Here is a 25,640-nt window from a genome sequence, read left to right on the forward strand (position 1 = left end):
CTTGTCTGGCTTGGGGTCTGCAAATGTTCCTAGCAGTACTTCTGCATTTTTTTCTGTGCCTCTGCTGAAGGCATGAAAGGTCACAGAGCCATCGATATTATTGCATGCTCATGATCCTATCGACAACTGTCTTAACTCTCAACCTGTTGAGTAGGCACCCTACTGATGTCGTTCATGCTGTACCTGCTCTGCTGGCCTGTTACATCCACACTGTCCTTGAACCAAACTTTTGTATGAAACCTTACTAGTCCAGCAGATTTCAACTGTATTGATATTAGCTGAACTTCTACCCTTTAACTTGTCATTAAATTACTCCCAGGGATTTTTATTATAGACAGTATGGGGAGCAACACAGGCCATATGGTTAAGCCTGTGTTATTCAGGAAGTCAAATCTGATTGTCATTCTGTTCCTTCAGGCTTTTAATTCCCCATTTCGGTGAAAGTCTTGAACAGGTACCAAAAATAAAGACTCATGGGAGTGGTGTCAGCGCACACCAGCACCTTTCCTGGCAGAGTTCCTGCTCCCTCCACCAGCCGCCCCAGCCCTCTGAGGCCGAGGTCCACCACCTGCGCTGTGTCAGACGTCAGCCATGGGCTGCCTTTTTCAAATAAGTCATGTAGGTGTTGGCACTGAGGAAAATTTGCTTCTGCTGTTAGTTCACAGCTGGCACCAGGCAGAGTGAGCTGAGAAGAAAGAGGGTGTTTTGCACCTCCCAGGGAAGGCAAAGAAGTAAGAGCTAAACTATTAGCTCGAATCTATATATGTTAAAAGGAAACAGATTTGCTGCTGGCTCTTGGCTTACTCTCTCATTACACTGAACTGGAAAAGAGACCCTGCAGGCGACGGACTAAAGACATTCAGGTTACTATGGCCAAACAATGACATCAGCTGATAGACTAACTCATAACAGAGGGTGATGGTGACTCGCACACGACCCTGACAAGCAGAGTCTGTTAATGAGCCAAAAGAAGAAAAAGGAAAATCTATTTCCCCAGACCTTGAAATATTAATAATATTTGCAAGAGGACAAAATAATGATGCAACTCCCAAGAGACACAGAAAGATCTTCTGCCAGACAGGCCAAGACACAAAGACGTCTGCTCTGTGTGTTTCTTACAAGGATGCTGAAGGCTGCACTGATCTCATGATTTAAGAGAGAAATCCTGCATCCTTGTGCTGCTAGCCATTTGTAAATGGCCACTGCAACTGAGTGAATGGTTGGCACAAATTTCTTCTCATCACTTTTGGTCCTTCTGTGTTTTTCAGTAATTAATTTCAAATGTATCCTGGAGATTTTGGATTCTTCTTAGACAACAGGGGCAGACCAGTAACAAAACAGACCCTTGCGTGGGGCTGGCCATTGCTCTGTGATAGTACAAGCTGATAAACCGCTAGTGCCCAGGTCTGGAGGAAGCCAGTGAAGAGTCTTCCAGCTCGTTACCATGCGCTGCTCAGGGGATGAGTGAGATCATGGTCCAGTTTAGATGTCACTGCTTCGTCCTGGGGCAGGAAGAGAGTTTGAGGATCTGGACGTGATCTATGGTGTGGTAGTTGTTTTCAGGGCAGGAGAACAGTCCTTGTTACACCAATTTGAATGGAGCTGCTTCCCCCCTCTTTTAGTGTAACATGATTTATGGACGGCAGAATTGGGCTTTGCTCAGGCGTTTCAATTGTTGCACTTTACTGCAGGGAGAGTACAGGGCTGACGGTGCTGCTCGGGATGGTTTGTTGTCTGTGGCACTGGACTGCAGTTATGCGATGGTAAGAGTGTTCCAGCACATGCTGTACTGTTCCAGCTCCAGTGTTGCCTGTGTGGTCTGGCAATGTTCGCAATACAGATGCAGTTTTGTGCAGCCCCTTCTGGGGAGGCAAATCCTGGGACAAGAAGTGAAGAAAAGAATGCCCAGGCAGTAGAAACCTGGGATAAGTTTCCATTTACCCACTGATTCTGCACATGCAAATAAATCAAAAGCTGTGGACCTCCTTTGAACAGAACAAACCAACCGCTGTATTGCAGGCAACAAGAATTAAAAAGAATCCATCCAGGACAGTGCAGCCACATGAAGTGATGCATGCTGCCTCAGTCAGTGATGGGCGATCGGGCTGGTATATCATAGAATCATGGAATGGTGTGGGTGGGAAGGGACCTTTAAAGGCCACCTACTCCAGCCCCCTGCCATGAGCAAGGACATCTTCAACTAGGTCATGTTGCTCTGAGCCCCGTTCAACCTGGCCTTGGATGTTTCCAGGGATGGGGCATCCACCACCTCTCTGGCCAACCTGTGCCTGTGCTTCAGCACCCTCACGGTAAAAAAAAATTTCCTGGTATCTAGTTTGAATCTCCCCTCTTTCAGTTTAAAACCATTACACCTTGTTCTGTTGCTACAGGTGCTACTAGATACGGGAGCCCAATAAGCACTCCAGCACAGGGCTCCACCTGAGCGAGCATACCGTGCTTCTCAGCAGGGCTTTGTCCAGCAACCATTCCAACAGGCTCTTTGGATGCAGCCACACAGTTTTTGCAAATAGAGTACTCGGCACAAGTCATGCCACACCACTTAGCCTTGGGGCCAAAGAGTAGTCCCTAGTCTACTTAGTTGCTAATACAGACATAGCCTCTGAGAACTTATGGATTCCAGCTGCAAGAAAAAACTGACATAAATTTCACCTGGAAAGTTGTGGACTAGTCCTTCTCCTCATAAAGTGAAATGCACTGCAGCTACATTCAGTCACTGCAATGCCATGCAAAATTCTGCCACTGGCCACCTGCTCTCCTACATTTCCTCACTAGATGTTTAAACCTGCTCCTGTCGGGAGGAGGGTAACCCAGCCATACTTCCACTTTGATGTATCTCTTGATTTTCTAATTATCTAGGAAGGTTGTGGAAGGGCCCGCCTCTTCTATTTTGTAGCTGTAAGCTGCTGAGATGCTGTGATAGTTCTGCTGGTGAAAACAAAAGGCTACTGAGGAAAACCAGAGATGGTCCCATTCCATCTGTGCATTGTTAGGTGAAGTTTTTGGATTAAATACTTGATAGTTCAGGATGAGTCTTTCCTTGTGCTTTTTCAACGAACGGGCTCACACATTTAGCACTTGTCTGCAGAGATTTTCACTGCCCCATGCCGTGTGTAAAAATACTTACTTGACCTTAAAATACACCCAGCTCTGAAGCAGAAGACGGCAGTTGTTTGACAGCGTAGGTCATTGCCTTAGTTTTAGAAGCAGATGCAGAAAGAAGTGCTTGGGGAAAAAAGCAGGTGCTCATAGTGATGCTGGGTTGTGGTTAGGCCACCCTTAGTAGGGTTGGTCACCGTTACTTATGCTGCTGAAAACCGACTGCTTGTTGGGTGCAGGGGGATGACTCTTAACATGTTTTGACAGTCTTGATGGTATGTGGGAGCGTGGTGGCCATATGTGCAGTAGACATTTACAATTGTATTGTAATTGTATTGCGCTTGCCACAGTCAGGGAGCTGAAACCTCTGGTATAAATGATTTGTTCAGAGATGGGAAGATTTGAATGAAAACTCACAGAATTTCCCATCTTTTGTGTTAGAACTGGGCAGGACTGATGACAAGCCGAGAGAGAACATAGGAGGGATTCCTTCACGTGTGAGCATGCACTGTGTAAAACCTGCACATCCACGCCTCTCCCGAGGGATTCATCCAGTGTTCATCCCTGAGCACACATACAGCTCCCCAAAATGCCTTCTTTAAAACTCTCTGCTTTGAGTAGAGCTTGTACAGAGTTTGAGATGGCATCCTGTGAAAGAAAATTATTAAAAGGCATCCTGCCTTTGCTTGCTAGTGAGTAGAGGTCCCAGGAAAGAGTGGGTGTTACGGGGTGGGATCTGTCTGAGGAAGAACAATGCTGATTTGATACAGTGTTCTGGAGAACTGCAACAATTAATAAACATAAACATACCGTGCTTCCTGTTTACTTTTAAAGCCCTTTATAGACCTTGGCTTGCTAGTCAGCTGAAAGCTCTAGTGCTCGGTCAGAGTGTCAGGACACCTTCTTTTCAGTGACATTTCCAGAATTTACTGGGTTGCGATGGGTTGAAGATGCCTGCCCTTGAAACACCCATTGTCAGCCCGAAGGAGGGTAGTGGGAACATCCCCCATGGCTCGTCAGTCACATTGCACGGTTCATACTCTGCCTCTGCTTTTGGGAGTCCCGAGGAATATCTCCTTTGAACGGTGCTGTACCAAACACAGACAGGTTTTGAAGAGCTAAACTGCAGCTCAATGGTCTCAACCACCCTGAATTGTTTTGTCTGGTAAGAAAGGAAAACAAAATACAACATGGTGCATTGGCAGAGAACAGGAGAGATGACCTCACAGGTCTTTTCCATCTCAAAAAAATAAAAATCATACACAGAACGGCTTTTATTCTCCAAATATATAGCTGATTAACCCAGCTGCTTTCACCTTTATGTAATGGGATGCTCGTTATTTGCCTCTCTGCGATCCATGAGGAGGTGAGTTCAGTCTGAAAGTGGGATCGGACAATGTGTGAGGAGGCACCTCGTTTGGAAAATACTCATTAGGCACACAAACTGATGGTGCATGGGAAGCCAGTGGGGAGAGGAGTACCTGGCTCAGGACATGCACAGGGCACTTTCTGAATCTGTGGTTATCTCCACTCATGCTCAGTACTGAGATGTCTGGGAGCCACCCTCCAGCAGGTGCCTTCAGGACTATGGGCTGGTCAGAACTTCCCCATACCACAAAGGTCCTGAAGTATTTAAAATCCTGCCTCTCCCACATGGGCATGTCATGACAGGGATGTCAGAATAGCCTCCACTCTGTAGCACAGGTCACCAAAACACAGTGGTGGACTAGAACCGAGCCCAGCTCACAGAGCAGTTTTGTCCAGACCCCAAGAGCCCTGACAGGACAAATAGTTTGGTCTTCTCACTCGATCCATTCCCAAAACTGCCAGCGGCTCTTCAGCATTTGGTCACCAGTTGACCACCCAGGCTACCCGTCCTGCTTAAAAACCCAGCAGCTTTTTCACATGGAGGGTCCAGTATGTCTTGTCCTTCTGTGACATCCCCATGTTTGCATTCCTGCTTGAATTAATGAGATACAAACCCAGCTCATCTGCGTCTGAGAGCAAGGACTCTTGCACGCAAGAAACAAGGTTTTCTCCAACATTTTTGCTTACTTTTCTCATTTTTACTTTATCACTGAGCCCTGCGCACCTGAGGGCTATGGGAAGATGTCAGGTATCCTCTCTCATGTCCTAGAATATTGTTCTTGGCCATTATGTGGTTCTTCATCCCACACTTTTAGCCAGGTTTTGCTGTGTGATCTTTCAGGCCCTTCAGTACTTCAGAGCCCACCCACACCAGGGAGTTGTGAAAAATGGAACATTCATTTTGATTCACTGCACATCCCTTTTTGATTACTTCTTTATTGATCCTTAGGTCAACCTGAAATTTGCCCTGTGACCTAAAATGAAATAACGCATTTGGTTTTGCATGGTATTTTACCAACCCTAAACAAGACAGGCAACATTTGAGATGGAGCTGTCATTTTAATCTTAAACCCATAGGCTTGTGTAGTTTGGAAGGCGCCTCCAGAGATGTCTAGTCAAGCACCTGCCCAAAGCAAGTCTGGTTTGAGCACCTTGTCAGTCCATGTTGAGTGGTAATTATCTCCATGAATGGAGATTCCATCATCTGCCTGGGCTTGGCCCACAGTGTTTGACCAATATTTGTACAAAGCTTTATATCTCAGCAGAATTTCCCTTGCTCCAGCTTGTGTCCATTGCATCTTGGCCTTTCATTGGGCACCTCTGAGAAAATCTGTCTCTGTCCTCTCTGCACCCTGTGGTTAGGTTGCTGTGGGAAGTAACAAGATCCTCCTCCCTTTCCCTTCTCCTCACTGAACAAACTAATTTCCCACAGCCTCTTCTCATACATCATGTACCCCAACACCCTGACCATCTCGGTGGCCTGTGCTGGACATACGCCAGTACAGCAGGGTCTTCCTTATACTGGGGAGCCAGAAATGGGAGCCAGTGTCCAGATGTGGTCTCACAAGTGATGAATAGGGGCAAATAATCACTGCCCAAGACCTGCTGGCTGCACTCGTGCTGATACAGCCTAGGATGCAGTTGGTCTTTCGAAGATGATGGAGAGCAGCCTCACAATGACTTTGGCCAGCACCATCAGCACCTTCAGACGCATCCCATCTGGTCCCCTGCATATTTTTGTTTTTTGGGGAAAAAGAAAAGGTCTAAGAAATATCAAAACTTGAAGTTCTCACTTTCCAAAATATATACATCCTTCTTTGTTTTAATGTAAAGAATTTGCAGATGATTCCAGAACTTCAAACAACATTTCTTCTAGAAAATTTGCTTTCCACAGGAAAATTCTACCCATCACTATTTCAGATTTGTTTGTAGACTTTATGAAGTTGTGCTTATTGTAATTTTAACTCACCTGTCCTTTGTTGCATGATGTAAAATGACCAGTAACCACTTTTCAATGGAAAAAAGGGAGCTCATGCCCCCTGCTCCCCTCCTGAGCCTCTCCAGCCCCTGTGGGTTCCTTCCTTTGCTCCGTCTCCTTGCGCCAACTGACTGCGGTGGGCTTGGATTGTGCACATTGCTCATGAGCATGAACAAGTTTTTTACTCACTTGTTTGCACTAAAAGAAAAAAGGACGTTCTTTCCCCTGAGGAATGGCTCCAACCTGTGCCTTGCTCATGGCTGGGCTTGGAAGTGTGTGGATGTGTTTGAAAGGCAGGCGCAGAGCTCTGCCTGATCTTTGTCTTCAAGATAAGCCAGTGAGCTGGATTTCACCACCCTGATACTTCCACAAAGCGAGTGGTAGGAAGGAATATTACAGCTTTCCCTAAAATTATCCCCTTGTTTTCACTTGAAATTAGTTCACATGGAATTTGCAGACTTTGAACCTTCCAGTGGGGAAGTACGCTCATGTGGTGACTTGTGGATTGCTGATGTCCTAAAGAAGATTCCAGCTTCTCTATCTGAAAATTGTTTTTAGGCTTTGCCTTGGCAGATCCAAGCAGTAAGTGGCTGGAAATCCTGCATACGGCATTGAGCAGAAGTTCCTGGGATCTGGGGAGTTGGTCCAGTGCTCTCCATCTGTTCCAGCACCGTTGCCAAGTTAAACTTCTGTCCTACAGATTGCACAAAGGGGAGAAAAGAGCTACAAATGAAAAAAAGGTTTGAGAACGGGGGACTTTGAATTCAACCAAGGGAAAAGAGAATAGCGTGGGCCTCTCTGGGGCTCGAGCAGACAGCTGTGGTGGGGAGACTTCACATCTGCCTGGAGATGACCACTGCGTGGCTCTGAGGCTCCCCACCCCCACGAGCAAGGGCTGGATGCAGACTCCAGCCCACCTGAGGGCAACAAGAAAGGTGTTTGTGTCCCTGATTTGAATTTCACAGGAAATGGAGGGATCGCCTTACTCCTGGCAGGAGAAAGAGGCAATTTTCATTCTAAATAAGGCAGCTCCCATGTCAGAAGTTCCACAGTGAAATCCCACTGCACTCACTGCGTGGCTTTTTATGAATAAAATCTTAATAAATGTCCAGTGCTTGATTTTTTGCAGCAGACTTGCCTGGCTTTGAACTACACTTGCCTGGGCTCAGCACGGCTGCTGCTGCCTGCCAAGCTAAAGAGAAAAAAAGTTACTTTCCTTAGGTTTAAAGAAAAGTGTGTTTTTTTAAACATCTTGGCTGTTGAGTTGTGTGTTATACATCATGCCTCGGCCCCATCCCTTCTCTCCCAATCCAGAGCGCACACTGAAACAATTTCCCTGTGGTTTCCCTCCTTGGTGGAGTCGAATTCCTAGAAAACAAAAGGAATGTTGCAACTGTGGTCACAAGCTCTAAGACTGCAAATCTCACAGACGGGAGCCGTGGCTCGAGCAGGACACTGATAGCAGCTTAGCGTGAGTGGGTGCCGTGGGCTCGATCCTTGCCCTTGGCTCCAGGGAAGCAGACAGGTCTGTCTGGTTCTGTACGCATCTCAGTTCCCACGGGAATGTAATGCTTCACACGTGTGTGCAAAATGAGGGAATATTTCTACAGCCCTGGGAAAGGCAGAAAGCAGTGAGGATCTGATTGTCTCTGCTGGCCCCTTGCCCCCGTCCCTGAGGTCGACTCAGATCTTCCCGTGACTTCCAGAGGCAAACCCATTAGGATCTGAATCTGACCCAGTCCTGTCTAAACAGTCAGGGGTGTCTCATAAATTCATAGATCCAAACCATTCCGTGAATTGATGAAAGGCCCCTGACTGACCGAAGTCTCGGGGTGGGTACCGATTCATCCACGTTAATCCCTGCTGAACTCGGGCAAAGCCGACGGAGCCAGGAATGCGTCTCGCTGGTGCTGGGGCAGTGGCTCACAGCCCAGCTGGACCCAGCTTTCCTCCATCTGCCCCAGGAGGCTGCTCCAGGGGCGCTGGGTGCAGGGGGTGGACTGCTAACGAGACCTCCTTCCCACCAAAGAGGTAACACCACTCTTAGCAGTGTCGGCATGGCCACTGTGCCTCCAGGTGACACAAGCTTCTGCTGCAGCAAGCCAGGAAAGCCCTGGGAAGGAAGGAGCCAGCAAGCGCATCTGCCTGTTGGTGAATTTTAAAGGGCATCTAGACAATGTGCAGGAGCAGACAGTGCGGTTTTCCAGGAGGCAAAGCCACCCCTGCATCCCACCACCCCTACATCCCACCATCAGCCGATGGGCTCTCAGGTCCTTTCTGGGGCATGGGCTTTCACTGACCTCAGAGCTGGCTGCCCCCTGCCAGCCCCCCTCCCCTGCTAGATCACAGGATGATTAATGAGGGAGAAAATGTCGGGGGGTGGTAGTAGGTTCTCTGCTGTGGAGATTAGAGTCACATTTTCGTGACAAAGACAAGGTACTGGAATGTCGTTTAACCCTTCGCTGCACAGGCTGCCCTGCTTTGGCACTGGCCCTGGGCAGCAGTGCACAGCACAGCTGGTCCAGCTGTTTTAAACCGTAGACAGGGATCACCCGGGCTCATCCCTTCCGTCCTCTGGCTGTGTGAGTAGGAAGTTCAGGTCATGAATCCTAGTGCCTTGGTGTCCTCACGGGGCCTTTTTTGAACGCACATTTTAGGCAAACAAATATTACTGGACTCAGCAAAAGGTGGGACAGCAAAATGATCTGGGCTGCACTATTTAGAATGGCAGGTAAGATGATAAACCAGTCCGATTTGATGTTAAAAATCTGTTGATCGCGCTAGACTGCGTGCTAAGCTGGAAAGCAAGTGGAACAGTTAATGTTGTTGAACAATTTCCCTGAGGAAACCTTTGTCTGAATTTGTTCGTGACTGTCTTTAAATGCTTCATGTGGTGCTGATAGCTTCCACTTTTGATCTCAAATACGTTCTGAAATTTGATGAGAAGTTTCTGGAAATTCCCTGCATCTGTTTTTGACTCCGGTTCACTGCAGAAGCGTGTTTCAAAGGCAGACGGCGTCATGCCCCCAGTTGGGAGCGCGGAAGCCGAAGCAGGGAGGGATGTCATGATCACCCCTCAGCAGACCTGGAGAAAGATGGAACTTGTCTCTTGGGCTCTGTCTTCATCTGACAAAACCCACTTACATCGTAGAGCACCTGGGAACAGCATCGATGTGTTCAACTTACCAGTGCCTGCAGGTGCCAAGAGGCCGGGGCCAGGCTCTTCTTGGTGGTGCCCAGTGGCAGGACAAGGGGCAACAGGCACAAAGTGCAGCACAAGAAGTTCCACCTGAATATGAGGAAGAACCTCTTTACCCTGAGGGTGATGGAGCACCGTGACAGGCTGCCGGGAGAGGCTGTGGCGTCTCCTTCTCTGGGGACATTCACAACCCGCCTGGACGCGGCTCTGTGCAGCCTGCGCTGGGGGACCCTGCTGGAGCAGGGGTTGGGCTGGGTGGGCTCCGCCGGTCCCTTCCCACCCCGACTGTGCTGTGATTCTGTGACAAGCATATTGGCTCATTTATAGGGACAGGGCTCTGCCCACACTCTGCATCTCTGGAGCAGCTGGAGGAGGAAGGGATGCTCTGCAGGTTGCGCTGGGCCCAAGGGACATCCACCCATCTTTTGGGAGGAGTCCAGGGCTCACAGCTCCACCCAGGACAGAACATTTCTGGCTCCCTACCAAGGAGGTTTGGAGCCCATGGTCACCTTTGCAGAGGCACGGCTCTCTGGCTTCTTAGGCTCTTTTTCCTGGCCTTCTCCATCACCATCATCCCAGTAGCTGGTCCTAGTGATCCCAGCTCTGCCTGCTGGCAGCGTCCCACGCCCTGGAACCACAAAGCTCTCAGGTAGTACAGGTTTATCAGCCATGACTACCTCACTTTAGCCGCCTCAGACCATTTTACACCATTCCCTTTAAATAAACCCTCTTAATTTCTTAGGTCCAAAGTTAAAGAGAGCAGCTGTGGGCTTGCCGGGACACAGCCTTGCAGGGAGCTTGGAGCAGCAGTGTAAATCCCACATTCCCTGACCTCAGCTCTCAGCAAGAAACTGAACACAAGAGCCTGATCTTGATTTATTTTTTCTTGTTAAATGACATCACGATTAAGAACTGTTGCTGTCCTGACAGCAATTGTGTCATCTTGCAAGAAGCAACATGTACTAATTTTAGCAAATGCATTTTTCAGATTACACTGAATGAAGTCAGAAATGGAAAAGTTAAAGCCACTTTAACTCAGCTTTGCTATGTTTTTGACAGTCACTGATTTGACTGAAGACATCATCTCCTACACTTTTATACAGAAATGTAGGCAAGAGTTGTAATAATGTGTAACATCAGAACTGACTTGCCAGATTCCCATCTCTCATTATACTTATGTTCATAAGATCCTGATATGTACTGCCCAGAGAAAGAGCCGTGAGGCAACCAAGCATTAAAAAGAAAATATTGACGTTAACAGCTTTCTAAGTAACTTTAAACATCCTCTCCTGTGCATTTTCATGATTATAATGGGATTAATTAATGTGGACCTCATGCTTTCTTTCCATAGGATTGGCACATGCAGCACACATGCTACCTGGAGCTCAGCAAAATGAAGAGGTGAGATCTTTTTTTCTACCCTGTCAGATAGCTGTATGCATTATTTATCGCCCACAGTTCAGTCTAGGTGCACAAGAGATGTGGCAAAAATTCCTGGTCCGATACCATGAAAAACTTGAAAATCTCTACCGAGTTTGTCAAATAATTTTGACAGATAATTTGCAAATCTTTCATTTCACTAATCGTAAAATTATATGCTGTACTTTTGCCTTTCAAGACATCATTTTAGGAGCTTGAATAAATATAATAACATAACATTAATTAAAAATCCCTCCAAAACCAAAAGTGCATTTTTCAATGTCAAATTATATGTTCATGTCAAGCTAAAATGTTCATCAAATCACCACCAAATGTCTCTTCCTTTCCCTTCTTTTATTTTTCAGTTTGTCCAGTGCAGCAAAAAAGTCACTTGTACAGCTCTGTTTGAAGCACATCATTAATGATAATAATTAATTACAAGCATTTTTCCACTGTGCTTCACATATTAAAACTGAAACACTTCAAAAGTACTTTATCTTCGTGACAGCCCTGTGAACTAAGGCACAGCGTTATCCTGTTTTACAGGCAGGGAGCTTAAACACAGTGTAGTTGGCATGAGAGAATATTTGCTAATTTTGAGGGGCTGGAGATGGATTTTTTTTTCTTATGATACCAATTTTACAGCAGTTCATGCACTTTCAAAAAGGTTTGGGCCCTCAGTCTTATTTAGGTATAACCCGTAAGCCACAATGGCCAAGCTAAGAAAATTTCTCAGACTTAATTATGTTTGTCAGTTAGGCAGCCTTAATTAAAACAGTGGTTACTGTTCCTGTCCTACAGCAAACTTCACTCCAGATAAATCTGCTGTATGATTGATACACTTGTGCCTTTAGTCCTGCAAACAGGGACTCTCCATTTGCCTCTTAACTGCAGAAGAGCAGCTGCTTTTTATTTAGGGTAATTTTACGTGGGCTGGTTGGGAGTGTATTTAGCCATCCTGCTGCTCCTCACACTTCAGAGCTTTTCCTCTGTAGAGTTTTGTGGACTGTGAAGCAATCCAGCTGAGAAACATCAGCTGTTCCAGCACTTCTTGGCTCCCAGGGGCTGCTGTGCACCCCGGTATTGCCTGAAAGAAAGACGACCTTCCTCTAGCTCCCTCTCCCATCCCCAACCTGAGGTCTGCAATGAAGTTACGCTGGATGCAAACAGCAGAGGTAGGTTGTACACTTTAGGTTACCTGTAGCCTTCTCCATGCTGCCTGGGACCAGGTAGATCCAGGAATGCTTGGGGTGAAGATGTTACTGTGTGCAAAAGCAATACCAAAGCACCCAGCCACCCTGGGGAAAATGGACAGGGAACCAGACAAATAAATACCTGTGTCTGTGTCTCCCTGTGGCCAGCAACAAGCGTTTGATGGCAGGGAAATAAAGAACTGGTTGGAGGCTTGAATAAGACTCTGAAGGAGATCTTGCTGGGATGCCTGAATCCTGGGGCTTGCTATGCCCTAATCACATGCAGCTGTGCTGAAAAGCCCTGCTCTAGAAAATCAGGGAGGGAGCTAAAAGCATCGTGTTCATAGAGGTTTGCATATGCTGGAGGGATGAAAATGCTGCTTAACCCTCCAAAGTGGAATGCAGAAAAAGGAAAGAGTGTATTTCCCTTGTGTGCCAGTTGTTTGTGGGGCTGTATCCCACAAACAGAGAGGGGAGGGCAAATGTGTCCAGGAAATGCTAATTAAATGTGTTCTCTGAGATCGCTTACACGTGAATTAACAGAGGAAGTGGACTGAGCAGGATCATGCCAGAGGTGACGCATGGGACAGCATCTGTTCTAAGCACAAAGAACCATCTCCACTAGCGCAGATACCCTAGGCTGCAGACCCAAATAAAGTCTTAACTGGTGTTACAAATGCTTTCCAACAGTAAAGATCTGTGGTTGATTTAACACCTGGAAAAGAAACAAGAAAAATTTTCCATTTATGTGATACCACCTGCTTTGGATGCTTGAAAGTGTGTGTGGGGGTTTTGGTGTTTTTTTGTGTTTTTTTTTAAGTACATGGTCATCAGAAGTTGCAGACAGATTTCTGGGCAGTTCTGCAAACATAACAAAGACCCTGTGTGCATTTGTAGGTGTCGGGACACCTTTAACTATCCAGTGCCCGTATAAGCAACACGATGATTGCCATGTAGAGGTTAGAGAGGATTAAACTAGGCTGGATGGGAAAGCTGATCTCCTGCCTCACCAGTTGTCACCAGCTGCGAGGGGGGACGATGCAGTTCCTTGTGCTTTTGTTGCTGTTCTGCCCTATACAACGTCCCCGTTCCGCCATTCTCCACCAGGTAAAGTCCATGTTTGTTTGAACTGAAATGGGTATCGTAGGGTCAGGCCCAGGAAATAGTTTTTGTATCTTGTTGAGCTCTGTAGAGCACTGCAGACGTGCTGACAGAGCCGCATTCCTCGTAATGCTCAGTTATTGGCTGCCTGGGAAAGCCAGCTCTGCCTTTTCCCCGTCGGCCTCCCCAAGTTTGCTGGTAATTAGGCTGAGCATCATTCTGACTTCTATAAAGCTAGTAGGGGGTTGATTAGGAAGAGCCAAAAGAACAAAGGCAGCAGCGAGGACATTTCAAAGAGAGGCAGGAGGAGAAGGGATGACAGTCTCCCTGTCAGCTTAGGGCTTGCCCTGGAATTTCTGCGCCTCTGTGAATTGATCCCAGCGCTGCGTTTGAGCCCTCATCTGCTGGGTGTAAAGAGGGAACTGAGCTCCAGGCCAGATGGTGGGATAATGAGGAGGCACCCTCCTACCTCCAGGTGCGTGGGGCACAGCCATTTGGTGCAGAAGCTTCTCTGAACCTCTTCTTTCACCTGCGAAGTGACTTGGTTTGGGCTTTCTGAGGAGGCTGGTGGCACCTGGTCTGCCCATGCTGGGGGGCTCCCACCTCCTGGTGAAGCTGAGGGTGTGCAGTGGCAGAGAGCAGGGGGAGCTCAGAGCGGGGTGGGGGGGGGGTCATGTGCATTTTATTATGTATTATTTAAAGAAAAGCCATCAGTAATGATTCCTGAAACAAGAGGCAGAGGAAGGATTTCTTGCACCGAGTAAGAGAGTGGCATTAGACGCGGAGCTGACATTCAAAGCCCTTCCTTAGAGGAAAGACTTAATATTACCAAATACTACTTTATATTTATTTTGAGAAAATGCTTTTAACTTCAAAGATTTTCTCCTCTGGAGCCCAGGTGAAGGTCCTGGGCTGGCTCACCTATCCTTCAGGCCATCTTTTTCCTTAATTGTTTCACATTAGCTGTACTAAGTACAGGAAAATGGTCAGCAAGAAAAGTGCCTTTTACTTAAAATCTTTTTTTTCTTCCTCCTCTTAACAAAGCATAATTTTTCCAAGAAAGAAATTAAGTCCCAAATTGAAAATGAATTATTTTTCTCTAACTCTTTTGATGTGAAGTCGCTGTTACTAATGCCCTCCTGCAGCTCCAGCCTAAATTTGGGACAAGCAGTCACCGCATCCAGCTGAACTGAAAGCATTCCCTAATTAACTGAACCAAACGAGCCCTCGGCTCAGGAGGAATGGTTTAGGTGATAATCATGTCTGCATTCAGACGTCTCTTGCTAAACCCAACCTCTCCCCCAGCCCCTCCTTGAAGTTAAAAACTTTTGGCTGAAGAATGTGGTAGGGTTGTCCTGGCTGCTCCCACTCCTCCTGCACCCCTCTCCGGCGCAGGGCCCTCCCCCTGGCCGCTTCGGATGAGGCTGTACCTTTTCTTCTCTCCTTCAAGAGTGAGGGTTTTATTCCCTTCTTTTCTGCCCAGATCTCCACTAAACAAAGGAGCTCTGGGCACATCACCAGTTCCAGGACGTAAAGGTATTTAAACAGTTTCAGACTAAATCCAGAGCTGCATAGCTAAGAGCTGATTTCTTTCTCTTTATCTGCCTAATTGTTTCTCTGCCTAATTGTATTTTATTGCTTTTTGCACAATTTTTTATTGAATGACTTAATTTGCACACTCAAAGGCATGGTTTGTCTTTCCTGATTCCCTCCAAACTTGCAAATCAGTTTAAAATTGGATTTAGTGGTTGATTCTCTCTTTGCTTTGTCAGTGTATTTCTTACAAGTGGTGTTTGATGGAATTTCTCAGAGCTGAAAATAATTTTTGAGCCTCCTTTTTTTTTTTTACCCCTCTCTTTTGGTGGTGTAAATGACTTTTCCATACTCTCTTAGTAAGACTTGTGTGAACGCTCTCAGAGTATGTGCCTGTGCATCGATCATTTGTCACGCTTCTAACTTCTCCGTGAGGAAACGGATGCATCTGGACTTTCTTCAGTTTAAATTTCTGCACGAAGGGTGTTAACCCCCCGAAGTGCAAAACTTTTGTGCTTTTTACGACTTCTTTTTCCATCTGTTCTCTGTGTTGGGAGCTGTGGGAGCAGAGGCAGCTCTCCCTTTTGTCTCTGGAGAGAATCCCACCGCAGCCCTCACAGGCAGGCATGTAGCGGAGCAGCAGAGCTCCCAGGGCTGCAGGAAGGGCAGTTTCTTTGTCTCTGCCTCCGCTCCAGCCCTGCCTTTTCCCTTCCCACTCTGTCTTTCTCATTCACTGCATTTGAAATATTACAGCCTGAAAAATGCATGCCCTGGAGAGATCAGAGATTCCCAGCTGGGACACTGGGAGCAGTGAGGTTTTGGGTTTTTTTTAATTATTTTTTTTTTTTCGGTCAGACACGTTTTCTGTCTTGTCTGATTTTTTTTTTTTTTGCCTGTTTTGGGGCTGGGCTGGAATGGGAAAGTGCTGCTGTGGGAGAGCAAGGGGGACAGTCAGGGGAGGCTCGGGGGCCCTGTCCCTCCCCGCTCGCAGAAGCGGCAGATTATTTCCACTCTGGGGTGGAGATTCCTCCCTGAAGGAACTAACTTTTGGGGTCTCGAGGTGAGAGATGCTTTCTGACCCTGGCCAGCAGGAGGAAGGAGGGGGTCCCCGTTTACTCCAGGCAGAGGTGGGGAATGGGAGTTGGGGGGGCAGCGGCGGCGGTGGTGGTGGTGAGGAAGGAATGGGAGCAGGAGAAGGGGGTCTGGTCTGTGGAGCACGTTCCCCCATGATCCATTTCATAGAGCCTTTCCACCGGGCTTTCTTGCAGCCTGCCCGCTCTCCCACCCCGAGCCCGCGGGCTCCTGGCACCCATGTTGGCACCCTCAGGCTCAGGCCACCCACGGTGTGCTGGGGTCCTGGCCCCTTGCCCAGGGCCACTTGCCTTTGCCCCTGCAGGGGCTCCAAGCTGCTGCACAGACCACTGCAGGACGGGCTGAGCCCCGGCTGCCCTCCAGGCTCTGCCCCACCGCCTGCCCAGGGACCCCCCATGCCACCCCGCCCCCAGGAAGGGGCTTTGCTCCTCAGGCTGGGCTCAGGTCCCCGGGGGCTGAGGATGTGCCCTGGCATGCCAGGGTCTGGCCCTAGCCCAGCTGGGGCCACCTTGTCGGCTCAGCTGCTGGCCCCAGCCCCGGAGAGCTGGCCATGCTGTGCTTGCCCCAAGGTGTCCACAGCTGGAGGTGTGAGGGCTGCCCTTGCTGCCTCCATTAGCCCTCTGCCCCCCTCCACAGAGGCTGTGGACCCTGCATCATCACCACCATCCTCCTCCTCCCTGTGGCCTCTTGTGTTCAGCTGCCTGTCCCCGCTTGGGAACTCTCCTGTGTCCCTCCAGCGTGCCCAGCGCTCCGCCTTCTCCTCTGTCCCGTCACCCTCTATGGAACCAGGCTTAGCTTAATGCCCCGTGCTCTAGCCCTGCCTTAGTCTGCCATCTCACTCCATCCCATGATGACCTTTTTGCCCAGCTCAGCACTGGTGCACATGTTCCTCTGACGGGTTTGCCAGCAGCGCACTCCCCACAGCTAACTAGAATCACCAGGTATCTGGGAAGTGGTTTTCCAGCAAATGATCTCCATGCCATGGACTGCCCGCAGTAAAAGGGCGGTAGGACCTGGGAGGATGGTCCAGAAATAGGATCTGATCAGTCTTGAAGTTCTGCTCTTGCTTCATAGCCCTGCATCTCCTGCTGTGCCTCTGAGCCAAGGCACCGTGCTGAGGTCCATCCATCAGGAGGGCAGGAGAATCGATGCAAGGGCAGAACCGTGCCTGGCAGGGATCTTCCCTTGGGAAAGAAAGGTTTGGCAGCACTGTGGTAGGGAATGACAGCGTGAACAGGTTGGCTGTATGTATGAGGAGCCAACCTCGGTGTGATGGTATGACCCTGCTGTACTAACTCCGGGTTCTAACTAAGTAACCTGTAACTAAGCCCAGGCAGGGAGGGGCTGCCTGGCATGATTAATAATTTAAAAAATGTGAAAGCCTTTAAGAACACTTGTGTGTCTCTCTCTCTTCTCTCTTTTTGCTTCTAGAAAGGGAACAGCAGGACGGCACCTTGGCGCTTAGAGGCTGCTGCCAAAACACATCCTCCACAGAGGCAGCAGGGACCCTCCAGCTGGAAGAAGCTTTCGGGGCAGCTGGGGGGATCGAGGAATACGTGCCGTCATGGGGGTATTATGGCTGGCCAGGTTCATGCTGGGATGTACAGCAGTTATGTATGTGGAACAAGCCCAGGGTCAATATGAAGGGGACTTGCAGACAGACAGATTTGCAGGCTACGAGGAAAGACAGCCAGCAAACAGAGTGAGAAGAAGAGGCCAAGACACTTTACGAGGGTACGTTTAATGTTCTTTTCTATTTGACAAAGCAGAACTTGCGTTGTTAACATACAGAATCGCCTTTCCTTGAGCTTGGGAAGGAGCCCGCTCTGCAGACCTGCGGTAGGAGGAAAGCCCATGCCCCAGGGGCAGCTGAGCAGGGGGCTGTGCACCCAGCTCTGCTGCTGTGCTCGGGAGACCACAGCCCGGCGGTGCTCTGCCTGTCTGCGGGAGGGGTGTGGGGCATTCAGCTGGGGTGATGGCTGTGGCTGGGCTTTCCACTGTCAGTACTGGGGATGCTGCCAGCACAGGGTCTGATCGCCTTGGGTTTGCTGCTACCTGTCAGTGCTCAGGGCTGTATTTTATCAGAGGTTATTGCCTCCGATAGCTGCTTTTACAGGATGGTTGTTGCTAACGGGAAGATGTCACGCAACATCCCTTGTTGTGCAGCATAGTTGTGGCTTGTGGTCTCACCTATAGAGAGATCGGTGTCAGAGCTGGACCTGTGAGCGTTTTCCACCTGAGGAGGGAGACAGGGCTCAGCTAGAAAATCCTGAAGCTTGTGCTGGAGCTCAGCTGTGTTCGCATGCTCTCAAGATGGTTCCTGGCCCCGGCGTTGATTCTGGGTTATTTTAAGTTTGCCTGGCTGTGGTTCTTGGAAAGTGTTCCCGTGTCAGTGGGCAGAATCAGAGCAGAACGTGATACACGCGCGAAGCCTGGGCTGCGCCAGAGTCCTCCGGCACTTGCTGGGGAATGCTGCTTGAATGGGATGGAGTGCCGTGCTTGCAGCCCAGACAGGCAAATGTGCCGTGTTTGGGCTGGAGCTGGAACACAGAGCCTGGCCGTCGAGTTGGCAGGGGCAGCGCCGTGGGGCTGGCGGCATCTGCTCTTGGAATTCAAATGTGCGCGGTCGCTCCCGCCTGCTGCGGTGGATTCGGAAAAGATGGGCAGCAGCTGGCCTGGGGGCTTGGTCTTCTCAAAAGTAGCTACCAAAAGCAGCCATCAGCTCACTTGCAGGGTTAGGGACAGCCTTTGTCTCCCCCAGTGTGACCTGTAAGTACTTTCACCGTGCTCCTCTCTGTCCATCATTCCTCAGATGAAACATCCCAAATCTTTGACTCGTGGGGATGAAGGCCATTTCTTGAAAAGGATGGGTTGGAATTTTACCAGATCCAGAGACTCCTGTTCAGCCTGGCTGCCCAGGGCTGTGTGTGATTCATTACTGTGCTCGTAATGGGGATAGAAAGGATTGGAAGGAGTTGGTGTGTGCATGGATATTGCTGTCTCATGTAGCCTTGTGAAGAGAAGGGAAGGGCAGAGCAAGGAACTGATGAGTGTTTCCATTCCCCACTGGACCTGGGAGGAGGTCACTGGTGTCTGCTGGTCTTATGGTCCTCAGAGACTTAGATGATCAGTTTCTGCTTTCAAAAAGGATTTACAGCTTAAATCCTTGTGACTTTTGGCGAGCCTGAAGGGTCCAAATCCCAAGTGCATTTTAAAAATGAAGCCCAGATTCCCAAGTTAGAAATGGCTTCTGGAAACCCTTCTGTACTTTAAAGCCTCAGACATGGACCGACATTTAATTAATACCAAATTATTGGTTGTGTAAGTTCTTAGTGGCCACACAGTAAGTTCGGGGCAGGATAAGAATCAGGCCTGAAGTGTCCGGCTCCCAGTATCCTGCGGAGAGCAGAGGACCACATTTCTGCTTTCCTCATGCCCTCTGGAGCAATTGCTGTAGGAAAAGAGAAAAAACCCACTGGGATAAGTGCAAGGTCTGTTTAAGGAAGCCTGTGCAACGATAATTTAAGACAACTGAAGAATCATTGTTTCATGGCCCTTGGGAGAGCAGCCTTGCTCCAAGGGAGGGAATCATGGTGGGCAACAGGGGAAGCTGGCAAAACTCAGAGTAGCTGGAGCTTCTGCCCCAGGCGCTTCCCATGCTCCATGTCAAATGACCCTGACAGTCTCCTAGGTTTGGTGTCCAAATCTCTCCTTCAGGATTTCCAGCCCTTCAGCAATCTCTCTCTTTTAAAATCTCCCTTTTTACAAGCAGAGAACACCACTTGAGATGAGAAATCTATTGAAGAGTGATGTTGTAAATAATGTTCTACTGGGCTTAGAAAGCAGCTACAGATGTCGCCAGCTACGATGCTGTAGAGGGGCCTGGCAGCTGGTGAAAGCAATCTCCTGCAGAGCCACAGACACGGTAATTTTAGCTGTAGATTCCCCCAACAGCACTAGTCCCTCATCTTTGTACTGTGGCTCGAAACAGTTCTGGAGAGTTGCAGCTTGTGGATCAACATCTTCTTCCCTGACCTGGGTTTTGCTGCCTTAAGGTATCGCGATTCTTTGCTGCTGTGAAATGTAATGGAGTTTGATACACTTCTTTGGGAAAATCAGATGGGTCGTAGTTGAAGGTTTGAGAGGTTTGAGTCACTCAGACTAGCCCTGCAGTAGCAAAAGAAATGAATGAACAGTGAGTTTTCTTGGTGCAGCGGTAAAGGAAGGTAGGGTTGTCTTTTTAAACTTGGTGTTATTTTACAATGCAGGTGGCGTATCTTGACTATTGTCATGATTTGTGGAATAATCTGCAACGCCACACCTCTAAACACACATCTGAACCTCTAAACACCTTTATTTGTGGTATCTATTTTAAAAGTTTATGACGCTATTTCAAATATATTTACTTTGGCACTTGCTTTCAAAGGCCCACAACGTTCTTTTTCAGAGAGATAGACTAATTTCATCTGAAATATCTTCAATTTTGAGATTTTCTTTGATTCTGAGGCTTGCATGCAAGGAATTTAAATGGAAATGGAATTAAAATACAGCCAAGCTTCTAGCTGCATCACATGGGCCTGAAGTGGCAGTTTCCCTGGTGTGCCCTGGGCCACCATCCTGAACACTCTGGTTTCTGTGAGCATGTTCAAAATTTTGTGTATCAGTTCAGAATGGAAGGAAGAACAGACAAAAGGATTTTTGAGGATTTGCTGGTTAAGGCTAATGATGAAGCAGTGCAGGGTCCTAACTTATGCTTCCTCTTTTCCTTTGTGAAGACCTTCTGCTCAGGGCTTCTGGGCTGTCCATAGCCCTGTCTTATTTGCTTCTTGAAATAATTTGATTTCCTAACCCAAGTTAGTGTTTTCCTTTCATACACTATGCTTAAGACCTGCTATCCTGCCAGATCTCGAAGCCTTTGACAATGTTAACATGCCATTCACAGATTGCTTTGTTCATGGCAGAAATGTTTTTGCTCCCAAAACGGATTATGACAGACAGATGGATACATTAAAGGACTCAAAGGACAGTCACGTATCTTGACGAGCTAGATCTGGCTCTTGGTATGTGCCTTCTTTTCTCTTGGGTGGGTGGAACCATGGATTCCCTCCATCTCTAGATTGTGTTATATCACAACTGGGACAAGAAAATAGAATCGTGCTGGAACTGCAGGGAGAAGTGCGACCCAGATGTCTATAGGAGAATTTTTACCAAGTCTGGAAGAATCAAATACCCAAATATATTTGGTGCTTCTTCCTTCATTTTCTCTTAAATGTGTTCTACTCCTACACACAGCACAAATAACTTCCTGTGGGTTTCTCAGGAAAGGCTTGAGTAAGCCCAAGCAGCACAGGATATCTGCTCTCTTTGCAAGTTACTTTTTGTGCAGTCTTAGTACTAACAGGAACACACAGAATCATTTAATATCATAAATCCTGTAGTGAGAAACTGCTCTCCAGTAACCCCAGTGCAGCCAGCACCAGCTCTCCTTGCTGGTGTCTGGAGTGAACTGGCTGTGCACAGGGACAGTTGTAGGTGTCTTGGTAAAAAAGGCTTCAGCAATGCAGCAGGAAAGGTTGTCTTAAGTTTCTGCTGGAAACATATTTATCTGGAGCTCTGTTCCCATCCCAGGCTCCTTTTAATAAAGGGAAAAGTATGAAATAAATGCAAAGCATGAAGTAAATGCAAAATAAACAAGCCTTTTATTCATCAATGCTTTTACAAATAACAATTAATAAAGCAATGTGGAGCAATAAATCACAGCCAAAGCCATGATTTAATCTGTCCTTAAACTCATTAAAGTAGAGACAATTTAAAATGACGGTCTCCTGAAAGGAATAGCACTGACAAATCCATTTATGAGGCAGGATTTGAATAGGATTATTAGTTTAATGAACTATTGAACAGTTTCCAAGAGCAAGAATGTGTTTAACAAAGGGGAAAGAAAAGATGATTAGTCTGCAGCCAGCTGAGCTGTTTGCTGGCAGTATGATTTCCTGTAAGTTCATGGCTGCCTGTTTTTTCAAGTAAGAATAAAGGCTCAGCTATAGCCTGACTTTAAACACAACTAATTATGTCAAGCCCTTTAATTATGAAATGGCCATTGCAATTGAGAAGATGGTTGAAGAGAGGATGTTTGGGGAGGCGTTTGTCATACCACTTCCATTTATACAAAATGACAGAGAAGCGTCTGAATTAATTGGGAATGGGGAATACGAGGAGTTTCCAAGCTGCTCTTCTGTAGATTTTTTTGACACCTTCTTATTTTCCAGCTTGATGCTGGGGCGTGGAGGGGAAAGGCACGTTGCAACTGCAAAATGCCAGCAGAGGAGGAGTTGCTGGGAGGTGGGTGACCTCTCCATCCACCACCCTCACCCAGGGAGGAAGCCACGGGCTGTGGTTCTGGGCCACGTGGCACCAGCCTAAACTGGAGCTGATGTGTGACGTCAGGGGGGCATTGGACATAGCAGAGATGAGCTTCACCAATTTTGCAGTTTACTCCAAGGTGTGTGCAGTGAGCATGTGATTTCCAGCAGTGTTTTAATCCCACTCAGTCCCTGACGTTGCAGTTCCACAGGCATCTCTGTACAGGAATTATAAGAGGGTTTGTTTGACCAGCAGCATTTGTAATTTTCTTCACCCTCGCTTTAGGTTTTCTGTGAAACGTGTGCCTTTAAAAAGAGCCGATGCCCAAAACACAACCAGCACTGTTGGATGTTTCGTGATCCAGGCCCTGATTCTGCCTCTGCCAAGCTCAAGCATAACGTTTTAGTTGACTTTGAAAGGAGTAAGCTCCAAGTGGGAGTCAGCGAATCTTTTCTGCAGTGTTACCATCTCCGTGCTGCTGTAGATCTGGCGAGAGGTATTGATTTCCTGGGCATCCCAGGGTGAAGACCTTTAAATACAGAAGTTCAGCTTTTGTTCCTTATAAAAATAAAAAAATAAATTGATTTCTTGACCTTGAATTTGTAGAAAACTTGCTTGGAAATGAAATTCTCTTTAGAGTAAGAACCAAGGTGCTACTAAGAGCTGGTGGAAGCTAAAATGTCCCATTTCTTAACTTAATCCTATAGTTTAGGTAACCAGACTCTCTTGTACTGATTGTGTGGGCTGTTCATGAAAAGTGTGTCGGTAGCTATGGTGATGTAAATACCCCACAAAATTGCTTTTCTAAGTATGTCACTAATGACAGCAACTGAAACTACGAGCATGCATAGCAAAGAATAACGGGGTTCCAGTATTTATTAAAAATTGTCATCTGAAATGGACTGTGCTGCTTGTGATTGCCCACATATCATCGCAGTTGGACTAGATGATCGTTGTAGGTCCCTTCCAACTGAAATATTCTCATCTATTCCATGCTAAATTTCTTACAAGCTGGAGAAATGCATGTTTGTGCATGCGCAGGGGCCTCTCCATCTGCAAGGAGGCAGCTGTGGAGCATCTCCACTTAGAAATGAGGAGGAGGAACATGGCAGGGAAGAGCATGGTCAAACTGCAGCAAATCTTTCTTGCCTCCCCCCATTCCTTGGGCAGGATGGGGGTCTCCATGCTCCAAAGTAAAGGTGCAACTGGAGCTTCTGTCCCTGTGATTCAGTCACCTCTTCTTGAGCACATTTTGGCTGCTTCCAGGTCCATGTACTCCACACGTGTAAACCTTCATATTTGTTCATAAACCAGAGATAAAATACTACAAGCAACAGAAGGAGCAAAATTAAGGCAGCAGCTGGAAACTTCTGACTGAAGACTCTTGTTCCTAAATTTTCCTTGTGTCTTGATTTATATTGTGAAATGGTTGATCTTGGACTTCTGGCCTAGGCTGGTTTCTCTTGTTATTGGCAGGAAATGTGAAGGCGAGTATTGGCATGGCAAAAGATTATCTGGCAGAGAAGTTAACAGCTTATATGGGTTTTGTTTGGAAGTTTTAAGAACTGTATTTGAAGTTTTGATTTATTTCAGATATTAAGGGGGAAAAAAGATGGAAGAATTGGTAATGCCGCTTTCCAAATGAAAGCGTTAAGCAGTTCCTGGAAATCGGTTGCATTTTTAGCCTTTTTTCAAAAGAAAGTCTTCTCTACGGTTCCTTGCTGATATATAGGATTTAAATTTAAATCTGCACAAATAAGGGAAGATATTCCCTTCCATCATGTATACAAAATAATGTGAGTAAAGGATGGAAAAAATACCATTATTCACAAAGGAAAGGTGTATAACAGAAGGTTTTATAGACCCCCTTTGCTAGAAAAAATAATCATAAGCATTATTGGGCTTGAACTTGGCATTAACCTAAGCAGATGGAATCCAATACCTATACAGTCTTTTTAACACTTTCCTTGCATTTTGCTTCATTCCTTTTACAAAACTGAATAATAATGATGCATCTCTTAAAAATTATACACACAGCCCCCGCCCCCCCCTTCTTTTTTCCTCATAAATTTCAGCTAAAATTCAGGTGTCTACCCTGGTGTCAGCTTTGCATGGCTCAGGTCACCTAAACTTGGGCAGTAGTTTCTTGTAAGCACATATTGATTTTGGTGTGATCTAACCAAAGGTGGGGGCCAGGCAACCTTCTCAGCTTGGCTTTCTCTCTCCATATGTGTGTCCGGAGCCCCCGTGTGCAAGGGGTCCCTGCGTGAGTGCAGGGATGGTTTTTGAGCTGGGGATGCAGTTTTGTACTGGGAATCCTGCGGTCCCTGTTGGGACTTCCCTTCATTGTAGCCTCTTGCTCCATCACCTTGCTGATGACCTCACTGAGAGCTGCATCTCGGCAGGAGAAGGGCAGGGGGCTGAGGTACCATGCTGTGATCTTTCAAGGCTGCATCTCTAGATTTGAGGTTGCCTTCCCCCAGGCACCCACAGCTGCCTTCTGCTCTGAAAATTGGTAGGAAATTCAACCCTGGGCACAGAGGCAGAAGTAATATCAAACATTAAAAAGACCCACTTAATGCTGTTTCAATTTCAATACAAAGAGAATTTAATATGTATTAGAAGGAGAAATGTAAAAACGATCTGAAAAAAATAATCTATCCCCATTTGCTAATAATATAAAAATCAAAACAGTAAACACCTGAGCAACTATGTTTGAAACTGCATAATTGCTCAATTAAAAAGCATATATTTTGCTATGCATTTTCCTGGTTAATTAAAGTGCTAAATGAGATGTCAAGACTATCTTTAGTTTCAGATCATCCATTCTCAGGGAAAAACTACAATGTAAAAACAGAGATTAAAATAACTGCTTAAATTAAGGCTTCCTTTCTGTTAACTGAAATAACAAAAGAAAAAAAGCCTCTGTTCACTTAAACTAATCTTTCTTGCCTAGAGCCCCTCCTAGGAGGAGCAGTCAGTGATGCGCTCTTCCACCTCTTCCCAGACCTCCCCATTTCCTCAGGGAGAGCCACAGTGGAGAATCAGATGCTGGAAGGGCTCCACTTTCTCCGAGCATCTCATGTCAAGGTCTTCTGAGTCCCAGCTACTCTGGGTTCCAGCAGGGATCAGGTCAGCATTGCTGGGCAGCAGAGGTGGGAGAGATGCTCAGTAATGCTTCTGGGGTTTGCTCCAGAGGGACCTGTGCACCAGTTCATGTCATCTTTATCCCTGGGGATGGAGGCAGGAGTGCTCCTGGGGCCAGGGCGAGTCAAGG

At 47.1% G+C, this 25,640-nt stretch overlaps 1 protein-coding gene across 1 annotated transcript in view; it reads left to right on the forward strand.

Moving 5' to 3' along the window:
- The first annotated feature begins 17,448 nt into the window (after positions 1-17,448).
- Positions 17,449-25,640, forward strand: part of FBN3 (fibrillin 3) — a 109,286-nt gene continuing 101,094 nt past the window's right edge. The window contains exon 1 of the mRNA XM_037386862.1: positions 17,449-17,734. Coding sequence (XP_037242759.1) covers positions 17,565-17,734 — 170 coding nt within the window. The 5' untranslated portion in view covers positions 17,449-17,564. The remainder of the gene's footprint in view (positions 17,735-25,640) is intronic.

The sequence above is a fragment of the Falco rusticolus genome, chromosome 4, assembly GCF_015220075.1.
Source record: "Falco rusticolus isolate bFalRus1 chromosome 4, bFalRus1.pri, whole genome shotgun sequence".
NCBI lineage: Eukaryota > Metazoa > Chordata > Aves > Falconiformes > Falconidae > Falco > Falco rusticolus.